The following is a 26,051-nucleotide window of genomic DNA, read 5'->3' on the forward strand; positions in this document are numbered from 1 at the left end:
TATGTATTTCATTTTTTTTATACTTTTTTTTAATCATCATAAACATTTTTTTTAAATGCAACATTATTTTAAATTTTTTTCTTAATTATTAAGTGAAAAAAAAAAAAGAATCAGGACACACACTCGGGACATTATTTCGGATTAATTAGCTTTTATAATCTTGATGATGATGATGATGATTACTTTTTGGATTAATAAAATTCAAATATGATTCCAATTTTTCTTGAGTCCCTACAAAGAGAATCCTTGATGATGAATGGCGAAACACGCGTTACTCATTTGGTATCATAATTTTGTACTCGTATAGATCATACCTATTAACTTGTTTTAATTGCATGCATAGAGATAGCCACTAAATAAAAACATTATACACTCTAATCTTAAATTTACTTGGCAAAAATAAATTAGCCTAATACCTATACATATTAACGGACACTTGTTAAATTAAAATGTGTTACGGTCATAAAAAAATTTTATAAATTTATAAGTTTATATGGGTTCATATGATACATTAAATTTATTTTATAATAAAATTAATTTTATAATATAATGTATTATATCAAGTTGCTTTAATTTTTTAATTTATTTTTTAAAATATCTTTATAACTAAAGCATTTCTCATCAATATGACTAGTGAATGAATAAGTGTTGATGGATAATTTATCTCAAGGGTAATTAGTCTACACCAATTAGTATTATGCTATTGGACCACTTGCCTATAAAAAAAAAAAGGACCACTCGCCTTAAATAAGTGTATATACTTGGGTCTAGTTTGGATTCGTAAAGTGTTTTATCTCATTATTATAATTTTTTTAAATTTTCATACAAAATATAATAAACAATTCAATCTTTTAAATTTAAAAATAATAATAATATTAAAAAATAATATTTTATTTAAAATTGATCTTTTATTTAAAATCATATCGTTTCATCTCACTATCTAAACAATCTCTTAATTATATTGTAATTATTAATCTATAAATGTCATTAAAATTAAACAAATGTGAGGACATTTTAGGAAGAGAGAAGGAATATTCACACAGCACGGGCTGAGGCGCGTTCTGTTTTTAAAAGAAAATTGAAGGAAGCAGAGAAAAACACATGGGGGGCCGATGCTATTTATTGTTTTCTTGAAGCATTCATTTCTCTTTCGGCTACGGAATAGATCGTATCTACCTGGTGTACTGGTTTGCTTCTCAAGACTCTTCGCTCATTCACCATTATTATTCCTTTCTCCTATTCTAACCCTTCGAATCTCTCTTCCAAGAACTAGAACTCGAACTCCACCGCGACCTCTTCTTCTTCTTCTTCCTGCTTCGCCTCCGAATTCTTTTGGGTTCGTGTTTCTGTTTTACGAAAGCATGTAAATTGCCACCAACTCTGTCGTATGAACAGGTAATCTCGAGTTCGAATCGTTTCTAGAAATGCGTTACAGTTTCTACCAAGTGCGTTTCTCAAAATATGTTTTCGTTTTTAAAATTATTATTTTTTGCTCTTGATCCCTTTTTTTTTTGGCGTTGATTCGTTGTTTTATTATACATTGATCTGTTGTTTTTCGTGGTCTCTGTTTGGTTGCTGTTGTTAAAAAGAAAACGCAGGGTAAAAGAAAATAAAGGCAAAAGGGGGGAAAAAAAAAAGTGCCCGAACTTTGTCACTGGTTTCTATTAGTATCAGCGACTGCGAGGCGATTCTTTTTTGTTTGCTTATTCTCTTTCCCAAAGTAAGTAATCTGGAAATAATTTTATTTTTCAATGTTTACCCGTTTTTCTTGATGTCGATCTTGGTCCTCTGGGCTAAATCAGTTGCAGTTAAGTTGCGGAGATAGAAAGATTGTGCATCAGAATGAAAAACTTTACAAAAACCTGTCAGTAACAGACGGTGTCTCTCATTCTAGTAAGACTTGATTTATGCAAAGCTAAAAAATACGTAGATATGGTTTTCAAGCCGCATAATGCTTAATTTTTCTAATTATTTAGGTCCCCTTTCATTTTTGTTAAGATATCGTTTATGCTAATGAAGTCACTGTGAAACCCGTTTGAACTCTGAATGATAGTTTTGGGGTTTTGAAGTTAGTCTTTATCTAATTGCCATTGCGTCTTTGTAATAGTCATTGCGTGTCTTTTCTTGAATACTGCAATAAGACTTTTCTGAATGATTATTAGAACGCCCTTTTGGCATGCTTACGTATTTGTTTTTAATCGACGTCTCTATTTGACTTCTTGGATGGCTAGGAAATTTCAAACAAATTGACTTCTTTATTTTTCGCTTAGTGGGTTGAAAATTTGGAACGAATAAGAGTGGCCCGGTGTTTTCTATTCCTTGCTTATTGAAAGATTGAAGGGCTAATTTGCAGGTTGGTCAATGGATTGGATGATTGAATAGGGGGTGGTGAAGCATGTAAGAGGAGATGAAGGGGGAGTCATCTGGTTTGATCATTGGGATTTCCATAGGGGTGGTGATTGGAGTGCTTTTGGCTATTTTAGCACTGCTTTGTATTAGGTACCACAGGAAGCGCTCTCAAATAGGGAATAGCAGTTCTCGTAGGGCAGCGACCATCCCTATCCGTACAAATGGTGCCGATGCTTGTACCATATTATCTGACTCAACCATTGGTCCAGACTCACCTGTAAAGTCTGCCCGTAATGGCATGTCCGTTTGGTTTGACGGATTTAGGAGGAGTAATGTGGTCTCTGCATCTGGAATACTCGAGTATTCTTACAAGTATGCTTTTTTTGATATTCTGCTCTATATACGTCTTCATATTTTTAAGAATAACCAATAGCAAATTTTCCTTAGTTGAGATGTTCATGATATGATGATAATCCAATCAACAATCATTTTTTGATAAGTATCAATCAACAATCATTTTTTGGTTGTTTTTCAGAGTTTAGATTAGCTCTGTTATGCTATCTATGTTTGCAACAAAGATTAGATTTTTGTTATTTTGAGATGTGCTACTGTTTCTCACACTTTTTGTTGCAACCAATAGAATTTACAATCATTTGACTTATAAAAAAGTAGTAGTTGTTCTGCACACCTTTACTCGACCGTCTCTTTCTTCACTTCTTAATTAATCTTGGCTTAATGGTATCCTTGCAGGGATCTGCAGAAAGCAACCTATAATTTTACAACTTTGATAGGACAAGGTGCATTTGGTCCTGTTTACAGGGCTCAGATGTCCACTGGCGAGACCGTTGCTGTTAAGGTTCTTGCAACTGATTCTAAGCAAGGGGAGAAAGAGTTCCAGACAGAGGTAGTGATGGTTAATGGATATTTTTTTATTATTTTTTATCTTGGGTACCCAAAAATAAAATATCGATGTACAAAACAAATTTATTGGGAAAGTTGGGTAGTAACTATTGGAACTTAATGAAATTTAGGGAAGTGAGATCGTGTAAGCAAATTGTCAGGGAAGTCTAAGTCAGATAAAATTGTTTCTATAACTTGAAAGTAGCAGATTACAAATATGAATGAGAAACTTTTTCCATTCTTAAAAAAAAAAAAATCATTTTGCGTTTATGTATGCAATCACCAATTTGGATGTCTTATTCTTTATTCAAAATCTGTCCTTAACTGTTTTTTTTAATATAATCTGTATTTTTTTTATATGAGAAACATAGAACTGCATTTTAACGTTTCACCTCATTTTAATCATTATCAGGTAATGTTATTGGGAAGGTTACATCACAGAAATCTTGTGAATTTGATTGGATATTGTGCAGAAAAAGGCCAGCATATGCTCATATATGTCTATATGAGCAAAGGCAGCTTGGCTTCTCATCTATACAGTAAGCTGTCTTTCAATATATATGAATAGGTCATAGGACTTGTGAAGTATCTTACAGCAATATTTGATGAAACATGCATATCATTTATTGTTTGTTAATTGATATCATTTGATTATATCAGGGTCTCTACAAATGAATCAATTGCATATCTCTGGCATGCGCAACACCCCCCCCCCCCCCCCCCCCCCCCCCCCCCCCCCCCCAAACACAAAAAAAACAAAAACAAAAAAAACACACAAAATACACCCACTCAGATGTTTATGCAGCCATATCCTATAAAGAATAGTGGCATGTGTACAATCTGGACCAGCATTAATAGTTCAATCACATAATCACGTTCCTATTGTGAATTTATAATGTCTTGTTTCATCAAAATAACCTTGTATCAGAAAGAATGACTAAAATTAGGTTAGCAAGAGCAGGTTGATACATTTGTCAGAAAAGAAAAAAGAGAAGGTTGATACTCTCTTCTTCTTGTTGTTTTATTCATATGCTATGTGATAAATATTATCACTTTCTTTTTATGTAGGTGAAAATAATGAGCCATTGAGCTGGGATATAAGGGTTCATATAGCTTTAGATGTTGCAAGGGGCTTGGAGTATCTTCATGACGGGGTAACTCTACATTCTTTGTGTGGACCTGGACATGTATCTAGTTTTTTAAAGGTTCTTAATTGTTGGTTTTTCTTTAATATCACTTCAGGCAGTTCCTCCCGTAATACACCGCGATATTAAATCTTCCAATATTTTGCTGGACCAGGCCATGAGAGCCAGGGTATGTCTCTTTCCTTGGTTTTGATTATATTTGTCTCGAAGACAAGTTATTTTGCATTGTGAAGAGGACCTTTATATTTAAACCTTGCCTTTGATGGACTTTTTTGAGTTCTGGATCTTATGAAAATTTATATATATTTTCTGAAGATACGAGTCTACGTACCTTAATCGGTAATTGGTTAGGCTGCCTCTTATACTGTTGTAGCTGGTTATGTTGGATCAAGCAGGTTGCTGATTTTGGGCTTTCAAGAGAAGAGATGGTGGACAAACAGGCAGTTAATATACGGGGTACTTTTGGGTATCTAGATCCTGAGTATATATCGACGAAGGCTTTCACCAAGAAAAGTGATGTTTACAGCTTTGGAGTCTTGCTCTTTGAACTTATAGCCGGCAGAAATCCTCAACAGGGTCTCATGGAATATGTTGAGCTTGTAAGATCTCTCTCTCTCTCTTGTTATATAATAGAAAACAAAAACCAAAACAAAGTATAGGAACCTATCACTGGAAGTGCACTGGTCATGAACACGAAAGGTTTGAATGATAATGATAATTCTTCTATGTGTTTGTTATATAATAAACTACTAGAGGGTGTGATTTACCAGCTTTTGGTGGTTGAAAGATGCAATGTGTTAGTTTTGGTACTTTAGAATGTACTGAAAAAACAGTGATAGTTTGGTGTTATAAAATGTGGTTTTCCTAATTTTTTAAAACTATTCTCTTTAATTTGAACTCAAATAAAACAAATTCAAGAGGGTAGTGACTTTCTAAATTAGATGGTAAGTTTGCAAGTTAAAAACTTATCCATCGACTTTTCAAAATGGAGAATATATTTAGACAATAAGGCTTGTCTTTCAAGCTCTAGTTGCATTAAGGCTTGTGTTTCTTGTGAATTTAATTCCTTTTGGCTTTTGTGGTGAATAGGCAGCCATGAGTACTGAAGGAAAAGTTGGGTGGGAGGAAATTGTGGATTCTCGTCTTGAAGGGAAATTTGATGTGCAAGAGCTCAACGAAGTGGCTGCTCTTGCATACAAATGCATCAACCGTATCCCAAGAAAGAGGCCTTCCATGAGGGATATCGTGCAAGTATTGTCACGGATCCTTAAGTTGAGATACAACAGAAACCATCACAAAAAGTCCTTATCTGCCACAGCAGAGGAAGTTACTATAGATGTCGACCAATCAGAAACCAAGACTCCAATCTCTGAACACAGGAGGGATGAATCAATGGATAGCAGCACAGCTGACACCTATGAAACATAGATGATGGTTTTTTCATTTGTTCATTTGTTTTGTTTCTTGGTTTTTTGGTTTTGCTTTCTCCTGTATATGGCATATGCAGTATGGAAGGAGTTTTCAAGGCTAGCAGATCTTCTGTTGTAGTTACAATTTCTGATCGAGTGCCTTTAGGATTCGAGTCAGTGTTCCTTTGCAAATTCTACGCAGCATGGTTCAGTCCTCTTTTTTCTTCCTTTTCACCTTTTATTTTTGTTTTCTTTCACTTTGGGAATATCACCTATCTGTTTGTCTGTAAATTAAATGCTTAAGAAATGAAAACGAAAGGAAAATCACCATTTTCTGTAAATCTAGTATTTGCTAATTTATTTCGGAGTTGAATGAAAGGTTTTAACCCTTGGATTGTCTCATGCCAATTAGATGTGGCATGTACTCTTGCTGAACTTCAATCACTAGGACAATAACGGGACATTATGGCAATACAGAAATGACGGTTCTTGTCTTGTTTTGCATAGAAGAGTCCTCAATAAAACATTAATTTTGAACTTATATCTAACACCTAATGATCATAATATTTCTCTGGTAAAAAAAACAAAAAACAGTTCGCCATATTATGTCCTACAAGAAGAGAAAATATTAGTTCCCTTCACCCATTATTATTTCCTCTTACCAAATTGTTGTGAGAGATTTAAGTTTGTAATTTATTATTTTCACATCTATATTTATACTTATTGGTATTTCTTTTTGTTTATGTAAAATAAAAATAAAATAGTCTCTTAGACATTATGTCTATAGAGTGTAAGTCCTCTCCTCCTATAAAAGATAAGGTTTGGAATATCTGTTTTAGATAGAGTGCTGTCTCTCAAACGGTTTATCTATAGGGAGATACAATAGTTGTTAAGATCATGTCAGTTATAAATAAATTTATATATTTAAAAACTCTAAAAGTAATAATTAACTTATAATTTGAAATTTTTATGTGTGTATTAAGTTAAAAATATAACTTCCCTTTCATGAATAAATAACGTATGTTTCTCCCAAAAAAAAAATTTGTTGTGAGAGAGAGATCAATGGGGCCCAATCTGGAGCCCAAATACCCGCTGGAAAGTTGAAAGTTGAAACCCAATCTGCCTCCAGATACGTCGTCGTTTCGGTAACCATCTTGATTTAGTTACAGGTAGAAGTAGAGCCCTGTGCAATGTGCATTATTATCCTATCCTTATACCATTGTCTGGATAGAGCTCACAGCGAAAGCCACAGGGTCGAGGCAGCAGCATCGAAAATGGCAACCATGGCTGCACTTCAGAGCTCCATGACCTCTCTTTCCCTCTCCTCCAACTCCTTCTTGGGCCAGCGCCTCTCACCGTCCACTCTCTACGCTGTGCCGGTACCTTATATATTACTTTTCCTCCTCGTCTCTTCCTATATTTCTTGTTTTGTACCTTCTAAACTCATGTGGGTTTGTGTTCGAAATCCCTTTTCTCCCCTCAAATTATCGTTCTTTTTTGGTAATATTATAATGGGAGTTTCGAGGTTAGAGTTTTTTCTCAAATTTCTGGGGCTACGTAGATGCTTACTCGTTGTGTGGGTTGCCATCATGATTTTTCTCATGTTTTGATTCTTATTGCCTATTGGTAATATTGTAATGTGCGATTTTAAATTGGAGCTTATTGTCCTTTGAGGCTTTTAATTTCCCATAATAATTTCCTTACTTATCAAGAAAAAAAAAAAAAAAATCTTTTAATAACTTAAAACTTGAAAAAATTCAAACATGCTGTGTTTAGTTAATATTTAAGAATTCGAATTATATGTTACCTCTCAAAGCAAAAACCAAATTATATGTTAGTAAAAGAAATTTGAAAGCTGTTATTTAGGAACAAACTGGAAGGTCTTAAAAGGAGGAAGAAACCCGGTAGTATATTCTAAACGATTTAGGGGGTTTCAAAGTAGGTTTTAATCTTTAGGCATTATTTTTCATAGTTGGGGCATTGGGCATGTCAATGTCAATTTGCTTTGGCCTTGGCCGAAGGTGTTAAATGGGTGGGTGGAGCTTGAATATGCTGTTGGTTCAAATCTAAACAATCAAAAGGGAATGAAGGAAAGTTCCAATATGCTGAGCCCCTATAGACAAGGTGCCATGATTTAGTATATGCGGTAGATTCCCAGTTTGCTTTCCTGGGATTAAATTGATCCTTGCCCAAATTTTGACGATAAAAAATGTCTCCTCTGTTGATGTGGATGTATTGTGTATAGACCTGTTTAGCAAATAGAAGTCCATGCTTTATTAAACTGGTAAATGTTTAGCCCTTTGCTGGTTTTCTTTAGTGCTTATTCCAATGTATGCGGAAATAATTGCTTCATAAATTGTTTTGTGCGCATTTTCAAGTACACACCATAACCCTGCCATCCAATATTGTCATCAGTACTTAAACAAGGTTTTGGGCTCATGTTTATGATATTTTTTGGGTGATGGAACTTCTTGGCTAGATGGAAGTCAAGAAAACTTGAATTATTTAATGATAAAAAAGGATAAAGAGATGTACTGGTTTGAGAAATCTCTTGTTAATAGCTTTTGGACTCAAATCTTTCTCGCCGCATGATTTTTTTCTTCTACAAACTTAGCTTACTGACAGAGAAGTATGTATGTATGTATTACAATGCCTCCAGGGGATAAGAGAGAGTGATGATTAGAATATTGGAAGACAAATGCAACCCGGCAATCTGAACAGCCAAGTTTCATTACTTAGTTGTTTTTTTCTTGCCTAGAAGTTTGGACAGGCCTTGGGTTTGCTCCCTAATGGTCACCAGTTCGAGTTCTCTCAGGGCCACTCCACTGGAGATTTACCTAGCCATTAACTTCAAAGCCCCGTAGGATTAGTCGAAATGCGCGCAAGCTGGCCCGGACACCCACAGATATTTAAGAAAAAAAAAAAAAAAAAAAAAGGAAAAAGGACACTTGAATCTATGACTGAAATTTATTCCATGTATAGATGACTTAGTTTGATATTTCACATATTAAAGGTATTTTTATGTGAAGTGAAATAAATTGTGATTAACAACAATATTCACTTATCCCCTCTTTCCTGCAACACCCCTTCCTACAAAAAGATGATGCATCTTTTGTGACTAATCCTATTATCATTGCCATCTCAAACTTAAAATTAACTTGTTTGGCATAGGATTATTTTTCTGTCATTCATCTTGTAGTTTGAATCCGAATCACTATACCCACCAAAAATGATTTAACTTGCTAACATCGTTTCTATTTGTTTCACACGCAGGCCAAGCCATCAGAGAAGCCATGTCTCATTGTAGCGAAGGTTAGTAATACGGTTCCTATGCTCATGTTCATGTTGATGAACTGTCCCTTTTGTTCAAGGAGAATATGATGTAGGTTTTTCGCCGTTTAGAATGAAAACAAGTATGATTAACGAAATTGTTGACCCGCCGAGTGGGTAGAGCACATAATTGTTTGGAACACTTCATTATGTCCATTATTAGTGACACGCGGTATTTAGGGGTAGTTATTTGACTGCAACCAATTAATGAGTGGGGAAGGAGATGCCAAAAATAAAATTTTATTTTGGAGAAACCAAGAGAGAAAGCTTGGCGTCTTTTTTACATGGGGTGGGTTCAATTTATTTTTGGCCTCCTGCTGAGGTTAAGGGCTTATTGTGAATATAGTGTTTCCTTATAATATTTTATTGTGTTACAGGATTGAGTTGTCATTTCATGCTCTTATTTGTCCTCTTTATTCATCTGGCAGCTTAAGCGATGGGAGCGTAAGGAATGTAAGCCAAACAGCCTTCCAGTCCTGCACAAAATGCATGTTAAGTTGGGAGACACAGTGAAAGTAATATCTGGACGTGATAAGGGCAAAATTGGAGAGATTACTAAGGTCTTCAGGCATAACAGCTCTGTAGTAGTAAAAGATATAAACTTGAAGACAAAGCATGTGAAGAGCAGAGGAGAGGATGAACCAGGCCAGATTCTCAAGGTTTTTTTTAGCCTCTAGTGAAAATATGAAATAATCAGTTTTAATCTAATCAGTTATCAATATATATTGTTTTGATCAAACAGGCATTATCATTGCAACAATCTCTTTTAGGTGGGAGTAAACACCATAGCACAGTTCACAACCAAAAAGACGAATGAAACATTTTTACTCCTACAACCTATAAAGCAATTTATTTACATATCAAGTATGGTTACCAAGAAGAGTCAAACCACCAAGCACCATTTGATCTCTCTTGGAGGCTCATTAAAAGCCTGGAACTCCTTAGAAACGCCTCTTACTCCTTGCTTGGCTAGAAAATCAGCACGCTGATTTGACTCCCTATAAATGTGCTTCAAATGTACCACTAGCGTCCAAAAATGAACAATAGGAAAAGATTTGAATGTAGGAAACACTGATATGCTACCATTCCTCCCATCCAATTGTTATATCTGATGTTGTGGTGATGTGATAAGTAGAAACTGGTTATCTAGTCTCTTTTAAAAAAATAATTAAAAAAACCTGGCTGTCTAGTGATCTTCGTTAAAATAGGTTTCTGGATTTCCCATTGTGCTTGGAATACTTTCATGGCTTAAGTTGATATGCGTTTGTATTTTATTCATATAGGTTCATATTTACTACTCCTAATTACAAATATATGTTTGATGTGATATTTTAGATTGAAGCACCTGTACACAGCTCGAATGTGATGCTCTACTCAAAAGAACAGAATGTAGCAAGCCGGGTGGGTCACAAAATCCTTGAAGATGGTAAACGAGTCCGTTATCTTATAAAAACTGGGGAAATAATTGATACTGCAGAGAACTGGAAGAGACTGAAGGAAGACAAAAAGAAAACTGAAGTAGCTGCTGCTTCTTAGGGATCCTATCCATGACTTCATCCTTAAAATGTAGCTTTTGCATCTCTATATGCATTTCTTTTCTTTCTTTCATTCTTTTTTCTTTTTTTTTTTTAATTAATTTAACTATTTTGTTACTGACACTTTGTTGATCCATATAAACTAATAGTATTATAGATTTGTCCATCCTGTACTAGTTCTGTCATCTATGGTAAATTGGCTAGCGTCAAAATTTCAGTTGTATAACATGTAGCTCATGTAGTTAATAGGAGATCCGGGTTTGAATCCCCTCATTCCCATTTGCCCAGTACGGAAGCTCCCATATCCTCTAGTCTGCTCCTGTTTTAAACGAGATGCTGCCATGTGTATAAAAGCGAATCTAAAGCATTCAAAAATTTCCCCTCCCACACAGACGCACCCACACACAGAAGCATGTCGCAGGAAGGCAAAGCTCACTCACAGAAGCTGATTTTGGGTACTTGGTTTCTGGACAGCAGCTGGTTTCTCTTCCTCCCTTTCTTTATTTTCCTTTCTCCTTGGCAGAAGCTTGTCGCAGAAAGGCAATTGGCGAGAAATTCCTTGAGAACCTGTTTCAGAAAAATTCCAACACCCGAGTACATATTCAAGAAATTTGATTAGTTGTGTTCCCATGTCAAGCTTGTGTAAACGCTGATTTGCGCGATAAACAGGTTTTTGAAGGCTTCGACTCCGACAGCCAATTAGCTTGTAGCTAATAGCCGATTGGAACCAACAAACTTAGGGAGTTGGGTTAACTTGTTTTAGACGTCTAGATACAACAATTGAATGGCAACGAGATTCAACTTTCCAAGTGCCAAAGCCAGCCATATGTGGTCTATGTAGCCAAAAGCAAAAGCTCCTCAGTTGTATAGCTTAAAACTTGTTTTAGACGGCAAAAATTGAATGGCAACAAGATACATCGTCCCAAAAGCAGCCATATGTGGTCTATATAACCTACAGCAGTTAGGTGCAATAATTGCTAGTCTTAAAGTTGTAGAACAATAACCATTAAGACCAACCTTGCCACACCGAAAAACATACATTCTCTAGCATAGAACTTCGATTATAGAATGGGGCCTATATAATAAATAAAGCTGATGATGTTTTGTAGCATTAGATATTAACAACATGATCTAGCAATATTATGCGAGTTGAAAATCATTGCAGAACTCTTTCATTCGGCCTATTTATAAAGCTTTACTTAAAGACCTACCTCTGACCTTAGTCAAGTCAACAGTGTTATCTGTTTGCTCCTTCGGGCTCCCTATACAAGTTCTGTTGTTTCTCATTGCTTTTAGTAGATACACATCTCAAGGATAGTCTAGGTGACTCAGCTTTCTCAAGGATAGTTTTATCTGGTAGGTCTAGCTAGGAAAAAGTACATGCCATTCAAATCATCTAGAAATGTGAACAGGCCATGAAAATGGACCAAATGGTTAGTTTATTCCATGAAAAAAATTTACTTCTTGACGTATACTTCATGTTGTAAAGTAAATTCAATCTATTTCATCAAACCACATCGATCATCATTGTGTAAATTTACATTTTCTTAAGATCACTGCGTAAATTTAGCGTATCTCCTCAATAAAGTTGTATATATTGCAGCGATTGGCAGCGCACCAGATGAAAAGTCTCAATCAAGGAGTCGTGTGTTGATCTGCAACAAAACTACCCCAACCAGACATTCATGACTGAAAATGATGACTAACAAATTCAAGTCTGTCGATTCAAAATTTTTGAAAGTGTTACGGGGGTGGGTTGATACATTTATGAGGTACGTGTCAGAGAGCTTTAAAGGCAGTGCAGATATTGCAGCAACGAAAGGAAGTGACTAACCCATAAGCAGTCAGATACCCACCCTTACAATGGACTGAGGACTCTTAAGTGGGAAATAAACTTTGCCATTTTGAAATTCGAGAGGAAGAGAGAGAGATGGGTCCCAGGCCTTATCCTAAATTTCAGCTGCACCTCCTACACACCAATGGATCCGTAAGAGTTTCAGATAAAGGTAAACCTGGCAATTAAAGAGTAACAGAATATTTACAGGACAAAATAAACCATAGATTGGGAATATAGAAGAGACAAAATATATGTCCAGACAGTTAGCATTTAACCCTTGAGTTTTGTCCTCCGGTTTGGAATAACCTTTTTGTTTGAAGCATAACCCTCCAACGAGGGCCACATGCCCTTTTTCACAGTGAATACGCATGCTAGTCGGCATTAATATTATTTTTAGCTTTGGAAGTATGTATAATGGAACATACAAACATGTCAAGAAGAGCCTTATTTTCTTAAAGCCATAATCAATTCCTTGATCACGATGGCACCATGATCCTCATATTTTCTATCCATAAATATAATGGAATTTATTAATTGATTTGACTTTTGGCAATGGGACTATGAGCAATACAAATGGTTTTGTTCCATCTTGCATTTTGGTGCATCAAGTTCAAGCTGACATTCTTTTCAAAACTTAAAAGGTTTCACGTAATATTACACGACAAGATAAATTCAATGGCCATGTAGATCTGAATAATTCAATGAGTATCATGATCAAATACTCATAAAATTAACAATTGATGATTTCGAATCATTCTTAATAAAGGTACGTTCCCTTTATGTCATGTCGTGATCTGCCATGCTTAAATATTCAATTTTCCATCCTCAACCGTTTCACTACCCATTTAATGTCGTTAGACTTTGTAGCCAAACCCCCAACGCTAACAAATGAAGTGGAAGGATGGTGGTCTAATCGCATGTTAAATGCAAATGAAGGAAGAGGATGCTGCAATATTAAACGCAGAGAAATACATGTCTTCAAAATATTGGCAAATGAGTAGAGGCTTGAAGAAGGAAAAATCAAAGACCTTCCACAACAACAAAAATGGAAAAACCTATGGAAGAAAACATTCGAAAAACCCAAAACGGATTCACATATGACATCTTTCATCTTTCTTTCTTCAGGGTTTGCAGATTACCACAAAGCATGGAAGGAGAGCTCTAGGATTGAGTAAATAAAGCTCCTCGATATTTGAATAAAGACCCACTCTGCCAGCCAATGAATCAAATCCTGTTTGTCCAGCCATTTCTTGTATGTTCTCCAAAGGCCTATGAACCCTCCCAGCAATTACTCTGCAGACAATTAAGGCTTTCCTAATACCTGGGTCTCCCTCAAGAATTTCAATAGATTCAAAAGCTCTTCCACTCGTGGAGGTTGTAAAAACTCCTATTCCACCCTTGAGCTCCTTCTTGGCAGAGAACCCATTTTTTATAATCCTACACACACAGCATTTTTCTGATGCACAAAGACTGGAGGCACCATTTAGACCAAGATGGCATGACACGGTTGTACCATAGAACCTCAAAAGTTCGTTACCGTCGGCGAGGCACCGAGGGTGTTTCTTTGCAAGTTTGCTGGCTTTGATTTTCACCATCTCCCTATATTCTTCAAATCGAGCTAGAGTTTTTTGCATATTATGAACTTTCAAAACTCTCTCAATCCTGCCAAAATGGTTCTCAGACTTCAACCAGCTTGTCCGGCATATAATTTCAACAATTTTCCTTGATGAGTCGCCTTCCACAAGTTCAGTAACTGTTAAGCAGAAAAATATGGTGAGCTGCTAACTGACTGACTAAGCTATTCCAAACTCTCAAGGAGATTACTTCAACTGAAGAGATGGATTGAAGAATGTGGGAACATTAAAACAAACCCTCACAATCGAGCAAGTACTGACTTTTGGGTGAGATATTTTGGAATAGCCATAAAAGTGCAAATATTCGAAAGGCTTCTTTCAACGGGGAGAAAAAGGAGCAAGTATTGTAAAGTTACCAAAGATAACATTGCAGGTGAATCCAGAATCTGGTTCCAAAAAAAAAAAAAAAAAGAAAAAGAAAAGGAGAAAAACAATGCAAAGGGTTCAGTGGACATAAATCTGAGAATTCTCTCAAGTTTGCAAAAGATTCCTCAACATGACAAAGAATTATAAAGGATTTCGTATGCAGAGAGATAGAGACTTTTGTGGCCGGGAGAATATACGTTATAAGGCGCCATGAGGATATGAGACAGTGGAGGCAAAACAAACCGAGGAAGATACTTCACTTAAATTAAAAAACTAAAAATATTAAGGCACGGATGAACCACAATTAAGAGCAGCAATAGAATTACTCGAGCGAAAATCCAAGAGATTGATTCTTACCAGCATGCTTGGAGAGATGATGAGCTTCAGCAGCTTCCCATTTGCTAAACTGTTCGCCACATTTATGACACGTCACCGATGAAAAGCCATTAGGCTGTGTCTCAAGATAGACCCTATTGCTTGAATGAACTCCGGCACCGCCGGAACCAAAAACAGCAGAACTCCCTAACCCAGACCCGTCTCTACCTGATACAGTAAAAGGAGACTTCCTTGAAGGAGTTGATGATGTCCTAACAGATTGATTAAAATAGTGCATTGTAGGGTGCCCTCCAGGGCCAGGTGTCCCAGGCCTTAAAGTGCCCACAAATGTTGAACCGCCACCGCCACTACCGTTGTTACCGCTAAGACCGCCGCCGCCGCCTCCAACACAAGCCCCTTCTTGGAAACCACCAAAACCAGTGATTTTGAGCTCACACCTTGAGTTACTTAAGATCACTTCATGGGTTATTGGATTCAGGAACTCACTGCTCCCAATAGATCTAGGACTGCAACTTGGTGGCTTGTCCGAATGTCTCTTACTTCCATGGATTACATCTTTAAGATTTGCTATAGACCTGGAACACCCTGACCTTCCAGCTCTTCTAGTCAAGATTGTGCTCAATTGCTTCCTTGATTTTGGGTCATGAACATCCGATGGCTCTGATTTGCAGTGTAGAGATCTCTTTAGAGAGAACCAAACTGTTGGCATATTTTCCTTCCTTCTCCTTTTTAATTAATTAAGCTACAAAGCTTCGCATCCCTTGGTGTCTTTTCTACTCTGCACCAACATTCTCAAAAGCATATCACTTTCTGTTGCCATTTTCCACCATGAAAAGCCGAAAAGAAAAAAAGCTAATACCAACACTTCTTCTGCAATAACTTTCTACTTTAGGCACAGTACCCACTTGGCGGAAATCTCATTCCCATTTCCAGAAACTAACTACTCAGTACTCACCGACCGAACAAAAAACTAAAGAATTGTACCTGAGAAGAAACAAAACCATATATATATATATATATTCATGCAACAGCCCGAATGAAAGTTCCGAAATTTTCAAGTACCATGATGTTTTCTGGAATGCTTTCTGAAAGCCAATGAACCATTAGAAACTAGGAAAACATGGATGCCCATGAGGCCATGAAGGAGGAAGAAAGTGAGACAAAACCGAGGTACCCATTTATTTAATTTAAGTTGCAGAAATACAAGAAATAGAGAATCTCTGGCTCTTGGGGAAAATGACAACCAGCTAACGAAAACCTTGCTCAGTGACACCAATAAATGCTAGTTACGGATGAAGGCAAGCGGTAAAAGATTTTAGAAAGAGACACTGAAAAGCTGAATGGACCCTCTCAAATTCTCAATTGAATTGGGTTGTTCAAACAACTAGCAGGCAGCTTCAGATGAGTCAGGTCAGAAAGAAATTGTAGTATTTACTAAAGTTGGAGTCATTACGGCCAAAGATAACGTTTAGCTGAAAATGATCACAATCTGTAACAGCCATGCCCCTTCTTTTGGCGGAAAGACCGAACCAATCTTTGGAATGGTGGACTTCGGGTGCATATTTTTACTCTTGCTATCATCGAGAAAACAAAAGGAGATCAAAACAAGAAGAAAAAACACACAGATGTAACTCTTGAATTACACTATGAATTTGCTTGAAATACTCGTCTCTTGACAATTGGATCTTTGTCCTAAGAGGATTATATTGAATGGATCTTCCCTTTTACATTCACTCCCTCGTCCAAGTTTTAAAATATGATTAATGTTAAAGTTGCTATAAAGTAGAGTCATAGTTTAGAGATTTGTCTGAGCATTAACATAGATTCACCCACTAAACTTTAATTCAAAAGTCTTTTTTGTAATATTTTAGTTACTTATCTTTTCAAAACATGCATATGTAATTCTCTACTTTCAGTACTTTATTTATACAATCATATTTTAAAACTTTCTTTTCTTTTCTTTTCTTTTCTTTTCCTTTTTTTTTTTTTCCCAAGGGTCATGTTTTTAAAAATGTGTCTTTAGTACTTTTTTGGGCTAGGATATAGATTCTTGAATGTAAGAAATTGAATATAAAAGGCAGGAGAAAATATTTTTGCCAAATTTTGGCTAAAATTTCAATTTGAGGAGCTTGAATATCCTGAAGTAATTGAAGAGAAGAGAGCCAACTCTTCATAAAATAAAACATATATATTTTTCAAAACTAAATAGAAAAAAAAAAGTATATATTATTGCTCTAATGAAAAGCCAATGCTGTAAGCTCAGTGAAGTCTCACTAGGCTTTTTTTTTTTTTTTTTTTTTTTTTAAACTTTGGCATTGGATGAATGAAGGGCTTAGGCTTCCTTCGGATGCTAATGCAATCTCAAGTGATTTGTGTTGACATGTGAATATTAATAATAGTATTTTATAAATTCTATTGAAATATGTTTGAATGTAAATAGATTAAGATGTGATTAAATACATGAAATATGTTGAAATGAGTTTAAATTTTTTTATGCAAAGTTGACGAAGTAACGAGTCCCATTAATAATTAATTTAAGATAAGTTAGAAGACTCTAACAACTAAACACAATTTTAGGTATAAAACCGTTGGATTTGATTTGATTTTTAAATATATAGGCATATGTACTCTTGTTTTGAATATTTTTTTACATTATATGTTTTTTGAATTTTAATTATTTTAATATTTCTGCCACTTGCGTCAAGTCAAATTCAATAAAAACATTATATTAGTACCAATAAAACACTGACACATGTTAATAAAAAAAATTCTCTCCATTTAAATATAAAAAATATTTTATTTCATTTAATTATTATAATTTTCTTTTAATTTTACATAAAATATATTAATTATTTAATTATTTTAAATTTTAAAATAATATTTTAACAATATTTTAAACTCTCATTTTAATATTTTTCGTTACAAACAAGAGCTTAGATAGAAGTTCGTGACACGTGGGGTTGGGCGCCATTACCATTGAAGAGGTGTCCAAATTACTGCAGTGCCACTGCATTTAATTCAGAAGAACGGTGTCTTTTTTTTTTTTTTTACTATTCTTCCCGTGAGTCACCCCCTAAAAAATCAGCCTATTTTATTTACAAGTTACTACAATTAAAGAAATATTTTTTATGATATTATGAATTTAAAAATAATAATAATAATTTATTTTCTTCAGTGAGTATTCGGAATACATCTCCCGAGAGATGTAGCAATACCCGACTATATATATTATGAAGAATCGAAGATTTGAGTAACTCATGCCTCCTTATATCACAATTTAAGTGAAAAAAAAAAAAATACTTTCATAAAAGATTATAATTATTATAATAATTAATAATTAAAGACGTGTTTATGCATTCGACGATAACAAAACAACATCACGCTCCCATAATAATCATTTCAAAGGAAAACAACGTTCTTTTGGTTTATATTTTCACAAATATCAATTCAATTAATCATTTTTCTTATTTTTTTAAATAATATTAAATATAGTTATAAAGTACGTAAGTACCATATAGTCAATTTAAAAAATAGTACGATTCATTATTAAAAAATAAATTTCTTTTTATATGAATATTATATTTATTTATTTTTTTAAAAATAATTATACAATATTTACCTAACTATCATTTAAAATATATATATATATATACACTTTATGGTCAAAGCAATCAAAAGCAAATAGTTACGAATCATAGAGTCACGACAATAGGGTGCAGATTGATCGGCAGAGCTGGCCTACATTCTGTTTCAGTTATTATTTATTTATTTGTTTGTTTATATTTTTATTTTTACAAAACATTAATGAGTCATCAGACACGAGCAAGTTAATTTCTTAGCCAGGTGTGCACATGCATGTACATGTACATGTACATATAATTAATGTTCGTATCCAAAAAAAGTCAACAAATTTAGCATGCGAATGCTTAGTATTTGCAATTAATTCATTAGGCTTAGAAGCTGAATTATATTATTTTTTTCCAATGATATAGTAATTGTGACTTAGATGCATTTGCTAACTGATTCAAAATTATCATTGATAATTGAATTGAGAATCATCAGCATCAAATCCAATGGTGTCACATGCTTTCCTTTGTGGGGACCAAAACCTTGCATTTATAAGATGAGTCCAAATTGCTTGGGTTGGGTTTGGTTGCACATTAATCAATCCAAATTAGATTAATGTCCATCCTTGATTTGTGGATTAGAGGGAACCAACATTAATGATAAAAACAAGTGGTGTCGGGAGAAAAACAGGCCTCATTATTATTAGAGATTTGTTATATACAGTTATTTTTATATATTCTTTACGTATTCTATTAATGTGATTAATCAAAATAGTTATTTTATATTTAAAAAAATGACACAACCAATCATATTAGTAGATTGCATAAAAAATACACATATAACTGGACATAAAATTTTTGTTATTATTGGCCTGGACCTTCAAATCTCCATTGGGAATATCCTTATATATATATATATATATTTATATATATAAGTTCAATTTTGGATACCAAGATGGTTAAGTTTATAAAATTAAAAATAATAATTTAAAATTAAAAAAATTAATATTGTAATGATTAAATTTTAAATTATATGAGACAGATTTTTTTTTCTTAAAAAAAATTAAAATGGGAGGACAAATGCAGCATTACCAAAGCAGAGTGCTGGGTCACAAAAGCCATGAAAGGAGTGAGAGCTGGAGGGGCCTCAGACAGCAATGAAAGTCATATTCAAGGGGTTGGTATTTATCTATCTATCTATGGACTCTTTCATCCATTTATGCAAGCACGTGTGAGTAAGACAAATTGGTAATTTGGAACACTGTACAGTGTACACTATCTTTCAAATAGAACTATTCTTATTTGCAAAACACAACATATGTCGTGACTCTTAAAGTGGCTCAGTTTATGAGGCTCACAAATACTCTGGGGATTTTGTTGTTGGGTCATGAGAAAGAACCGTTTGGGCCTGTGAGTATGTATTGTCCAATCTAACTCCAATTGGGCTTTTATTTCTTTCCTTTTTTGTTTTGTTTTCCATGATGTTAGCCCAAGATGGGCTGACGCTCTGGAATCCCAAGTCCAATCAGAAGTCATCATACAAAATCTCCGGTTAGATAACAACACTAGGTGCGAGTTTCAATGGGTTGAGTTTGAATAAGTCCGCAGCTGATGCACATATGATGTAAACTAATTCTGGCCCAATTCTGGATTTCAAGCTAAAGGATAGCAGCTGAAGCTTAAGGAGGGACTACCACAATTCAATTTGGTTGGGCCTTGCTCGGCTCAAATTCGGGGCTAATAATGCTTTTTTTGGGCCTAATGGTATTTGTCTCTCTTTCGTTTAAATTCATTTTCGATCCATCATCAGAACTTGCATTTATTACGCGTAGTATTGCATTTTTGGCCACAGCTCAGCTTCTAAGATGAAAGCCTTAATATAGGATGAGAAATGCTACAAATAAGTCTTATAACATACACTTTTACCTAATAAATATTTATTATTTTTTATTCTATTTAAACGCACACATATTTAAGCAATAATATAGAATAACAAAATTGACAAATTACATATTGATTAGGTGGATGTTTGTGGTGTATCAAGGCAGTAGCATCACCACTCAATAAATCAGAAGCACATTCCAAAAACTTGGAGAATAATTCCACAGAATCTTCTTGTTATGAATAAGGATGACTGGGCTATTAGGTGTCGTGAGATTAGTGGCCAAGGTATTGTATTCTGTTATGAAGTCTAACTATAAATATTCATTACTGTATGGAGGTCATTGTATTCGAAAATCCTAATATTCAATACACGGTTCTCATTGAAACCTTTTTACAAATATCTGTGTTGCTTGAGTTTTGTTATGGTATCACAGAGCCGCAAAGGACCAACATCCCGACTCTTTTTTTTTTTTTTTTTTTTTTCTTTTCTCTTTCTTGTTATCCATGGCTCCTCCTACATATTCTTCTATCAATCCTCTCACCATAGCTTCTCATTTCATTAATATTAAACTTATTATTGAAAACTTTCTTTTATGGAAAGCCCAACTCGCTCCCTTCCTGGAAAGACATCAACTCTTTTCCTATGTTGATTGCTCCTTCCTTCAACCTCCTACTACCATCAATGACAAGCCAAATCCTGCTCATGCTAAATATCATAAATTCCTCTCTCTGATTCAGTGTTGGCTCAAGTGCTGGATTGTTCTACCTCATGTGAGGTTTGGATGACTTTGCAAGATCTGTTTGCTGCCAAGTCTTCTGCTCATCTCATCCACGCCAAGTTTCAATTAGCCACTATTAGGAAACGACCCGAATATGTGACTGACTATTACAACAAAGTCAGATCTCTAGCCTCCACTTCAAGTGTCGTAGGATACCCTTCGGATGATTCTGAACTTGCTATTTATCTTCTTGCCGGTCTTGGTACTGAGTATGAATCTCTTGTGACTTCTCTTACCACTCGGTCAGATGATCTCTCTCCTCCCCAGATTTTTAGCTACCTTTTATACCATGAATCTAGGCTTGCGCATCAAACCCAATCACTATTATCTGATACTCCTCTTATTGCCAACAATACTACCAAACTCATGAACTCGCAATACTCTAGTCATGGTTTTTACCATTCTTCACGTGGTCGTGGTCGTGGTTGAAACAATGGCAAGGGCTTACTCCCTATTTCGAGATCTCTCTATCCATCTTTCACTCTCAAATCTGTGTGTCAAGTGTGCCTTAAAGCTGGTCACATAGCAGCCACTTGTTGTCATCGTTTTGATCAAGCTTACCAAACACCACCATCGGTCTCTCTTACTGTAAACAATACCTCCCTCACACCCTCTGTCTTAAAACTCAATATATGGTTTCCTGACTCAGCTGCCTCTCACCATCTTACTTCTGATTTTCAGAATCTCAATATGGATGCGACTTCTTATCAGGGTCCTGAGTAAGTGAACATTGGTTATGGCTCCTCTCTACCTATACACAATATTGGCTCGGCACAATTTAACTCAAATAATGACAAATTTATTTTAAAAGATATTGCCTCTCCCAAATCTGTCATGATAATAGTCTTTTTTGAATTTCACTCTTCTCTATTCTTTGTGAAGGATTCATGCACCTGGGAGGTTCTTATTCAGGGCCACGTTGAGGATGGTTTATATGTGCTTTGGACGGATGAAGAGCCCATTTCCAAGTCTTCCATAGCTTCTCTGCATGCTTTTCTTGGTCTTAGAATATCTGCACAACTCTAGCACTCTCGATTGGGTCATCCCTCTTCTCGCACTACCTCACTTATATTTCGAAAGCACAATCTACCACTCATCTCGTCTACTGTGCTTCAACATTGTCCAGCTTGTTCCTCTGCCAAGGCTCACGCTCAACCTCACCCCCTCCCTCCACAACCAGATCCTCTTCACCTTTTCAATTATTGTTTTTTGATGTGTGGGATCCAGCTTCAATATTGTCTACAAAAGGATCTCGTTATTATCTTTCAATCGTAGATGATTATTCTAAATTCATATGGTTATTTCCTATTCAATTAAAATCAAATGTCACCACCTTGGTTCTTGCTTTTCTTCAATTTGTGTGCAATACTTTCTCCAAAAATATTGTTTCCATTCAAACGGATGGAGGTGGTGAATTTAGACCTCTCCAACCCATTTTTCGCTCTCTTGGCATTTCTCATAGACTCACTTGTCCATATTCTCATCAACAAAATGGAAGTGTAGAACACCATCACCGTCACATTATTGAGATGGATTTGTCTTTACTCTTTTATGCTTCGGTTCCTCACACATATCGGGCCAAAGCTTTTCAAACTGCTGCTTACTTAATTAATTGCATGCATATACAATTCTTCAAAATCAATCCCCTTATGAGCTCTTAATGAGCCATGTTCCTAATTACACATTCCTAAGAGTGTTCGGCTACTCATGCTGGCCTAATTTAAGGCCCTTTAATCATCACAAATTGGACTATAGATCTAAGGAATGTGTATTCATGGGCTACAACCCAAACCACAAAGGGTATATTTGTTATCCTATTCCATCGGCCTGAAATTTTATCTCAAGATATGTCATCTTTGATAAGTCAAAATTTCCCTTCACTCAAAAGCCCATATTGCCTACGGTTCAGTCTACTCTTTCAACTCACCCACCACATTTTATTTCTTCATTGCGTCAGCCCAATTCTCTCTTTGGCTCAACTTTTGACATATCTCCTTCTAGCCCACACACGAGCCCCATACACTCATCCCCTTCGGCTCAAAGTTCACACGAGTCCCATACACTCCGATTCATCACCTAGGGTTCGGTCTTCCCATTCCACACAATCAGATACCTCCTCTCCTACCTCACGTCTCGAGAACTCCAATCCTGCCGCTAGCTTCTCTATACAACCAGACGCACCTCCTTCTCCAGGTAAAGCCTCTTCTTCTTCTTCATCACCTCTTCGAACACATCCTATGGTCACACAAGCTCAAAAACATATTCTCTATCCACGACAGCGCATGGATGGGACCATTTCTTGGCCCCCTTCCAAACTGACTACCTCTAACACTTCCCTCTCTTTGTCTTCTAAGCTCTTGTGTCCTTCAGTTCCTGGGAACCTTCATCCTATACAAAAGCCTCCAAACACCAAGAATGGCGTTCTGCCATGGCCTCAGAAATACATGCTCTCCTTCTCAACCAAACTTGGCATCTTGTACCACCATTATCCTCCTACAATCTCCTTGGTTCCAAATGGATATTAAAGACTAAACGTCGTGCTGATGGAACCATTGAGAGGCGCAAGGCGTGGCTTGTGGCTCAAGGGTTTCATCAGTAACAGGGTATAGATTACTCTGAAACGTCTAGTCCAGTGGTAAAACCCACCACTATTCGGCTTCTTCTCTCCTAGGCCGTCTAGTCGAACTAGGCTCTTCACCAACTGGATATACAGAATGCCTTCCTCCACAGGGATCCTGAAGAAGCGGTGTACATGAAACAACCACCCGGATTCGTAAACTCTGAGTTTCCTCTCCATGTCTGTAAGTTGAGAAATTCTATCTATGGTTTAAAACAAGCTCCTAGAGCTTGATTTGCTAAATTTAGTGATAAATTGCTTTCTCTAGGTTCTCGGTGTTCTAGTGCAAATTCTTCTTTGTTTATCATGCGTAACAGGTCTGATTGCATTTATATCTTGATATATGTCAATGATATAATTGTGACTGGGTCTAATTCCATGCTTATTTATGAGTTTATCACTGCCTTGGGTACTTACTTTCTTGTTAAAAATCTTGGATTTTTACATTATTTTCTTGGCATACAAGTTCACCGAACATCTGCTAGTCTTTTTCTATCTCAATCCAAATATACTGCTTATTTATTAAAAATGACCAATATGTCTAATTCCAAGTTAGTATCTATGCTTGTGTCATGTTCAAAAACCTTACAGCTTTAGATGGTTGTATCTTTGAAGATCCTCAGTGGTATCAGAGTGTTGTAGGTAGTCTTCGATACCTGGCATTTACTCGTCTAGATATTTCATTTGCTGTGAATCGTCTCTATCAATACACGAACTGTCCACGTCTTCCTCACTGGATTGCTGTTAAATGAATCTTGCGTTATCTTAATCACACTCCTCACATTGGTTTATATTTTTCTCCCACTTCCTCTTCAAAATTGACTGCTTTTACTGATGCTGATTGGGTCGGGTGCCCTGATGATAGGAGATCCACTAGAAGATTCTGTATCTATTTTGAAAATCATTTAGTTTCATGGGGTTCAAAGAAACAACCCATAATTACTCGGTCTTCTACGGAAGCTGAGTATACATATGGTGCTAACACTGCATGTGAGGTTCTTTGGTTGCAGTCACTATTGGGAGAACTTGGCATTGTGCTTCCTGACCCTCCCACACTTTGGTGTGACAACATAGGTGCTACATACCTATCCATGAATCCAGTCATGCATTCCCAAACAAAACATGTTGAGTTGGATTACCACTTTGTATGCGAAAAAGTTGCAGCAAAATATCTCCAAGTTTCATTTGTTTCAAGTAAAGATCAAATTGTGGATATTTTTACAAAACCTCTCTTTGTTGCTCGGTTTACTCTTCCTTGATCAGTCCTCACTCTCACAACGTTGTCGCTTGAATCGCAGGGGGATATCACGACAGTAGCATCACCACTCAATAAATCAGAAGCACATCCCAAAAACTTGGAGAATAATTCCATAGAATTTTCTTGTTAGGAAAAAGGATGACTAGGCTATTAGGTGTCGTGTGATTAGTGGCCAAGACATTGTATTCTGTTATGAAATCTGACTATAAATATTCATTACTGTACATAGGTCATTGTATTCAAAAATCGTGCTATTCAATCCACGATTCTTATTGAAACCTTTTTACATATATTTGTGTTGCTTGAGTTTTGTTATGGTGTAAGATTTCTATGTAGAATTTTTCATATATATATATTACCTCTTAAGTGTTGTACTATAATTTTGCTACCACTAATTTTGTTTGGAAGAATTTAAAAAAGGCGATAAGGTTGAAATTCTTTAATAGGTAATAATATATCTACAACTATTTTACTACTTAATTTAAATTAATCAATATATTTGTGACATTTCATTAAAAAAATAATTTTACTTTTATATAACTACCCTTAAAGTAGTAAAATAATTATAAATTAATTATACGTTATCATTTTCTTTCTTTAAATATCAAACGTTTTTTTGTTGTTAAGAAGAATTTTTTTTTTAAAAAGAAAAGAAAAAAGAAAAAAGAATCGTTTTGTTATTTGTCATGTTCCATGTTGCTCGAGTGTTTGGGCATGTTAACCCAAAAGCGCCGCGTGGGTCACGACCCTGTCGACCTGTTCGACACGTCCCACGTCCTCATCTGCTGAACGGGATCAAATTCCATCATAATATTAATAAAGACAAATTTTATTTATTATTTTTATATTATATATCATATATAAATTTTTTTTTATTTCATGTAATATATATTTTATAGAAGACGAGTAAATTTTTTTAATTTAATAAAAATAAAAAAATAAAAAAATAAAATAAAATAAAAAATTATATATAATATGTAAGATAGAAATGATGAAAAGCTGGTGACCGAAATACTAGTCTAGGGGCATTTCATCCAACTTAAAATCTCGCCCCAAAAGTAGACTTTGATTCCCTCGTCTTTGTTATCCCAATCCAAATTCTAAAC

At 35.4% G+C, this 26,051-nt stretch overlaps 3 protein-coding genes across 3 annotated transcripts; 2 read left to right on the plus strand and 1 right to left on the minus strand.

Annotated features, from left to right (window-relative positions):
• Positions 1 to 1,094: 1,094 nt before the first annotated feature.
• On the plus strand, positions 1,095 to 6,144 carry LOC122281469 (calcium/calmodulin-regulated receptor-like kinase 1). The gene is made up of 9 exons (XM_043092966.1): positions 1,095 to 1,395; positions 1,590 to 1,720; positions 2,354 to 2,721; positions 3,100 to 3,253; positions 3,662 to 3,788; positions 4,318 to 4,403; positions 4,492 to 4,563; positions 4,790 to 4,993; positions 5,484 to 6,144. Exons 3-9 carry the CDS (start codon positions 2,408 to 2,410, stop codon positions 5,820 to 5,822), a joined length of 1,296 nt encoding a protein of 431 aa, XP_042948900.1. The 5' UTR covers positions 1,095 to 1,395; positions 1,590 to 1,720; positions 2,354 to 2,407; the 3' UTR covers positions 5,823 to 6,144.
• An 842-nt stretch (positions 6,145 to 6,986) lies between these two features.
• On the plus strand, positions 6,987 to 10,853 carry LOC122281470 (50S ribosomal protein L24, chloroplastic). Its single transcript, XM_043092967.1, has 4 exons — positions 6,987 to 7,182; positions 9,077 to 9,115; positions 9,562 to 9,792; positions 10,469 to 10,853. Exons 1-4 carry the CDS (start codon positions 6,994 to 6,996, stop codon positions 10,667 to 10,669), a joined length of 660 nt encoding a protein of 219 aa, XP_042948901.1. The 5' UTR covers positions 6,987 to 6,993; the 3' UTR covers positions 10,670 to 10,853.
• Positions 10,854 to 13,459: 2,606 nt separating this feature from the next.
• On the minus strand, positions 13,460 to 16,470 carry LOC122282603. The gene is made up of 2 exons (XM_043094541.1): positions 14,863 to 16,470; positions 13,460 to 14,258 (listed from the first exon to the last, which is right to left on the minus strand). The coding sequence occupies exons 1-2, from the start codon at positions 15,548 to 15,550 to the stop codon at positions 13,627 to 13,629; spliced, it is 1,320 nt and encodes a 439-aa protein (XP_042950475.1). The 5' UTR covers positions 15,551 to 16,470; the 3' UTR covers positions 13,460 to 13,626.
• Between the last annotated feature and the right edge of the window lie 9,581 nt (positions 16,471 to 26,051).

Source organism: Carya illinoinensis, chromosome 11 (genome assembly GCF_018687715.1).
Source record: "Carya illinoinensis cultivar Pawnee chromosome 11, C.illinoinensisPawnee_v1, whole genome shotgun sequence".
Classification (NCBI taxonomy): Eukaryota; Viridiplantae; Streptophyta; class Magnoliopsida; order Fagales; family Juglandaceae; genus Carya; species Carya illinoinensis.

Coding starts and splice junctions, on each gene's coding strand:
- LOC122281470 (XM_043092967.1), top strand. CDS start 6,994: ATGTGCATTATTATCCTATCCTTATACCATTGTCTGGATAGAGCTCAC. Junction 7,183..9,076: donor CCACTCTCTACGCTGTGCCG/GTACCTTATATA, acceptor TTTCACACGCAG/GCCAAGCCATCAGAGAAGCC. Junction 9,793..10,468: donor AACCAGGCCAGATTCTCAAG/GTTTTTTTTAGC, acceptor GTGATATTTTAG/ATTGAAGCACCTGTACACAG.
- LOC122282603 (XM_043094541.1), bottom strand. CDS start 15,550: ATGCCAACAGTTTGGTTCTCTCTAAAGAGATCTCTACACTGCAAATCA. Junction 14,259..14,862: donor TCATCTCTCCAAGCATGCTG/GTAAGAATCAAT, acceptor TCTGCTTAACAG/TTACTGAACTTGTGGAAGGC.
- LOC122281469 (XM_043092966.1), top strand. CDS start 2,408: ATGAAGGGGGAGTCATCTGGTTTGATCATTGGGATTTCCATAGGGGTG. Junction 3,789..4,317: donor CTTGGCTTCTCATCTATACA/GTAAGCTGTCTT, acceptor CTTTTTATGTAG/GTGAAAATAATGAGCCATTG. Junction 4,564..4,789: donor ACCAGGCCATGAGAGCCAGG/GTATGTCTCTTT, acceptor TGGATCAAGCAG/GTTGCTGATTTTGGGCTTTC.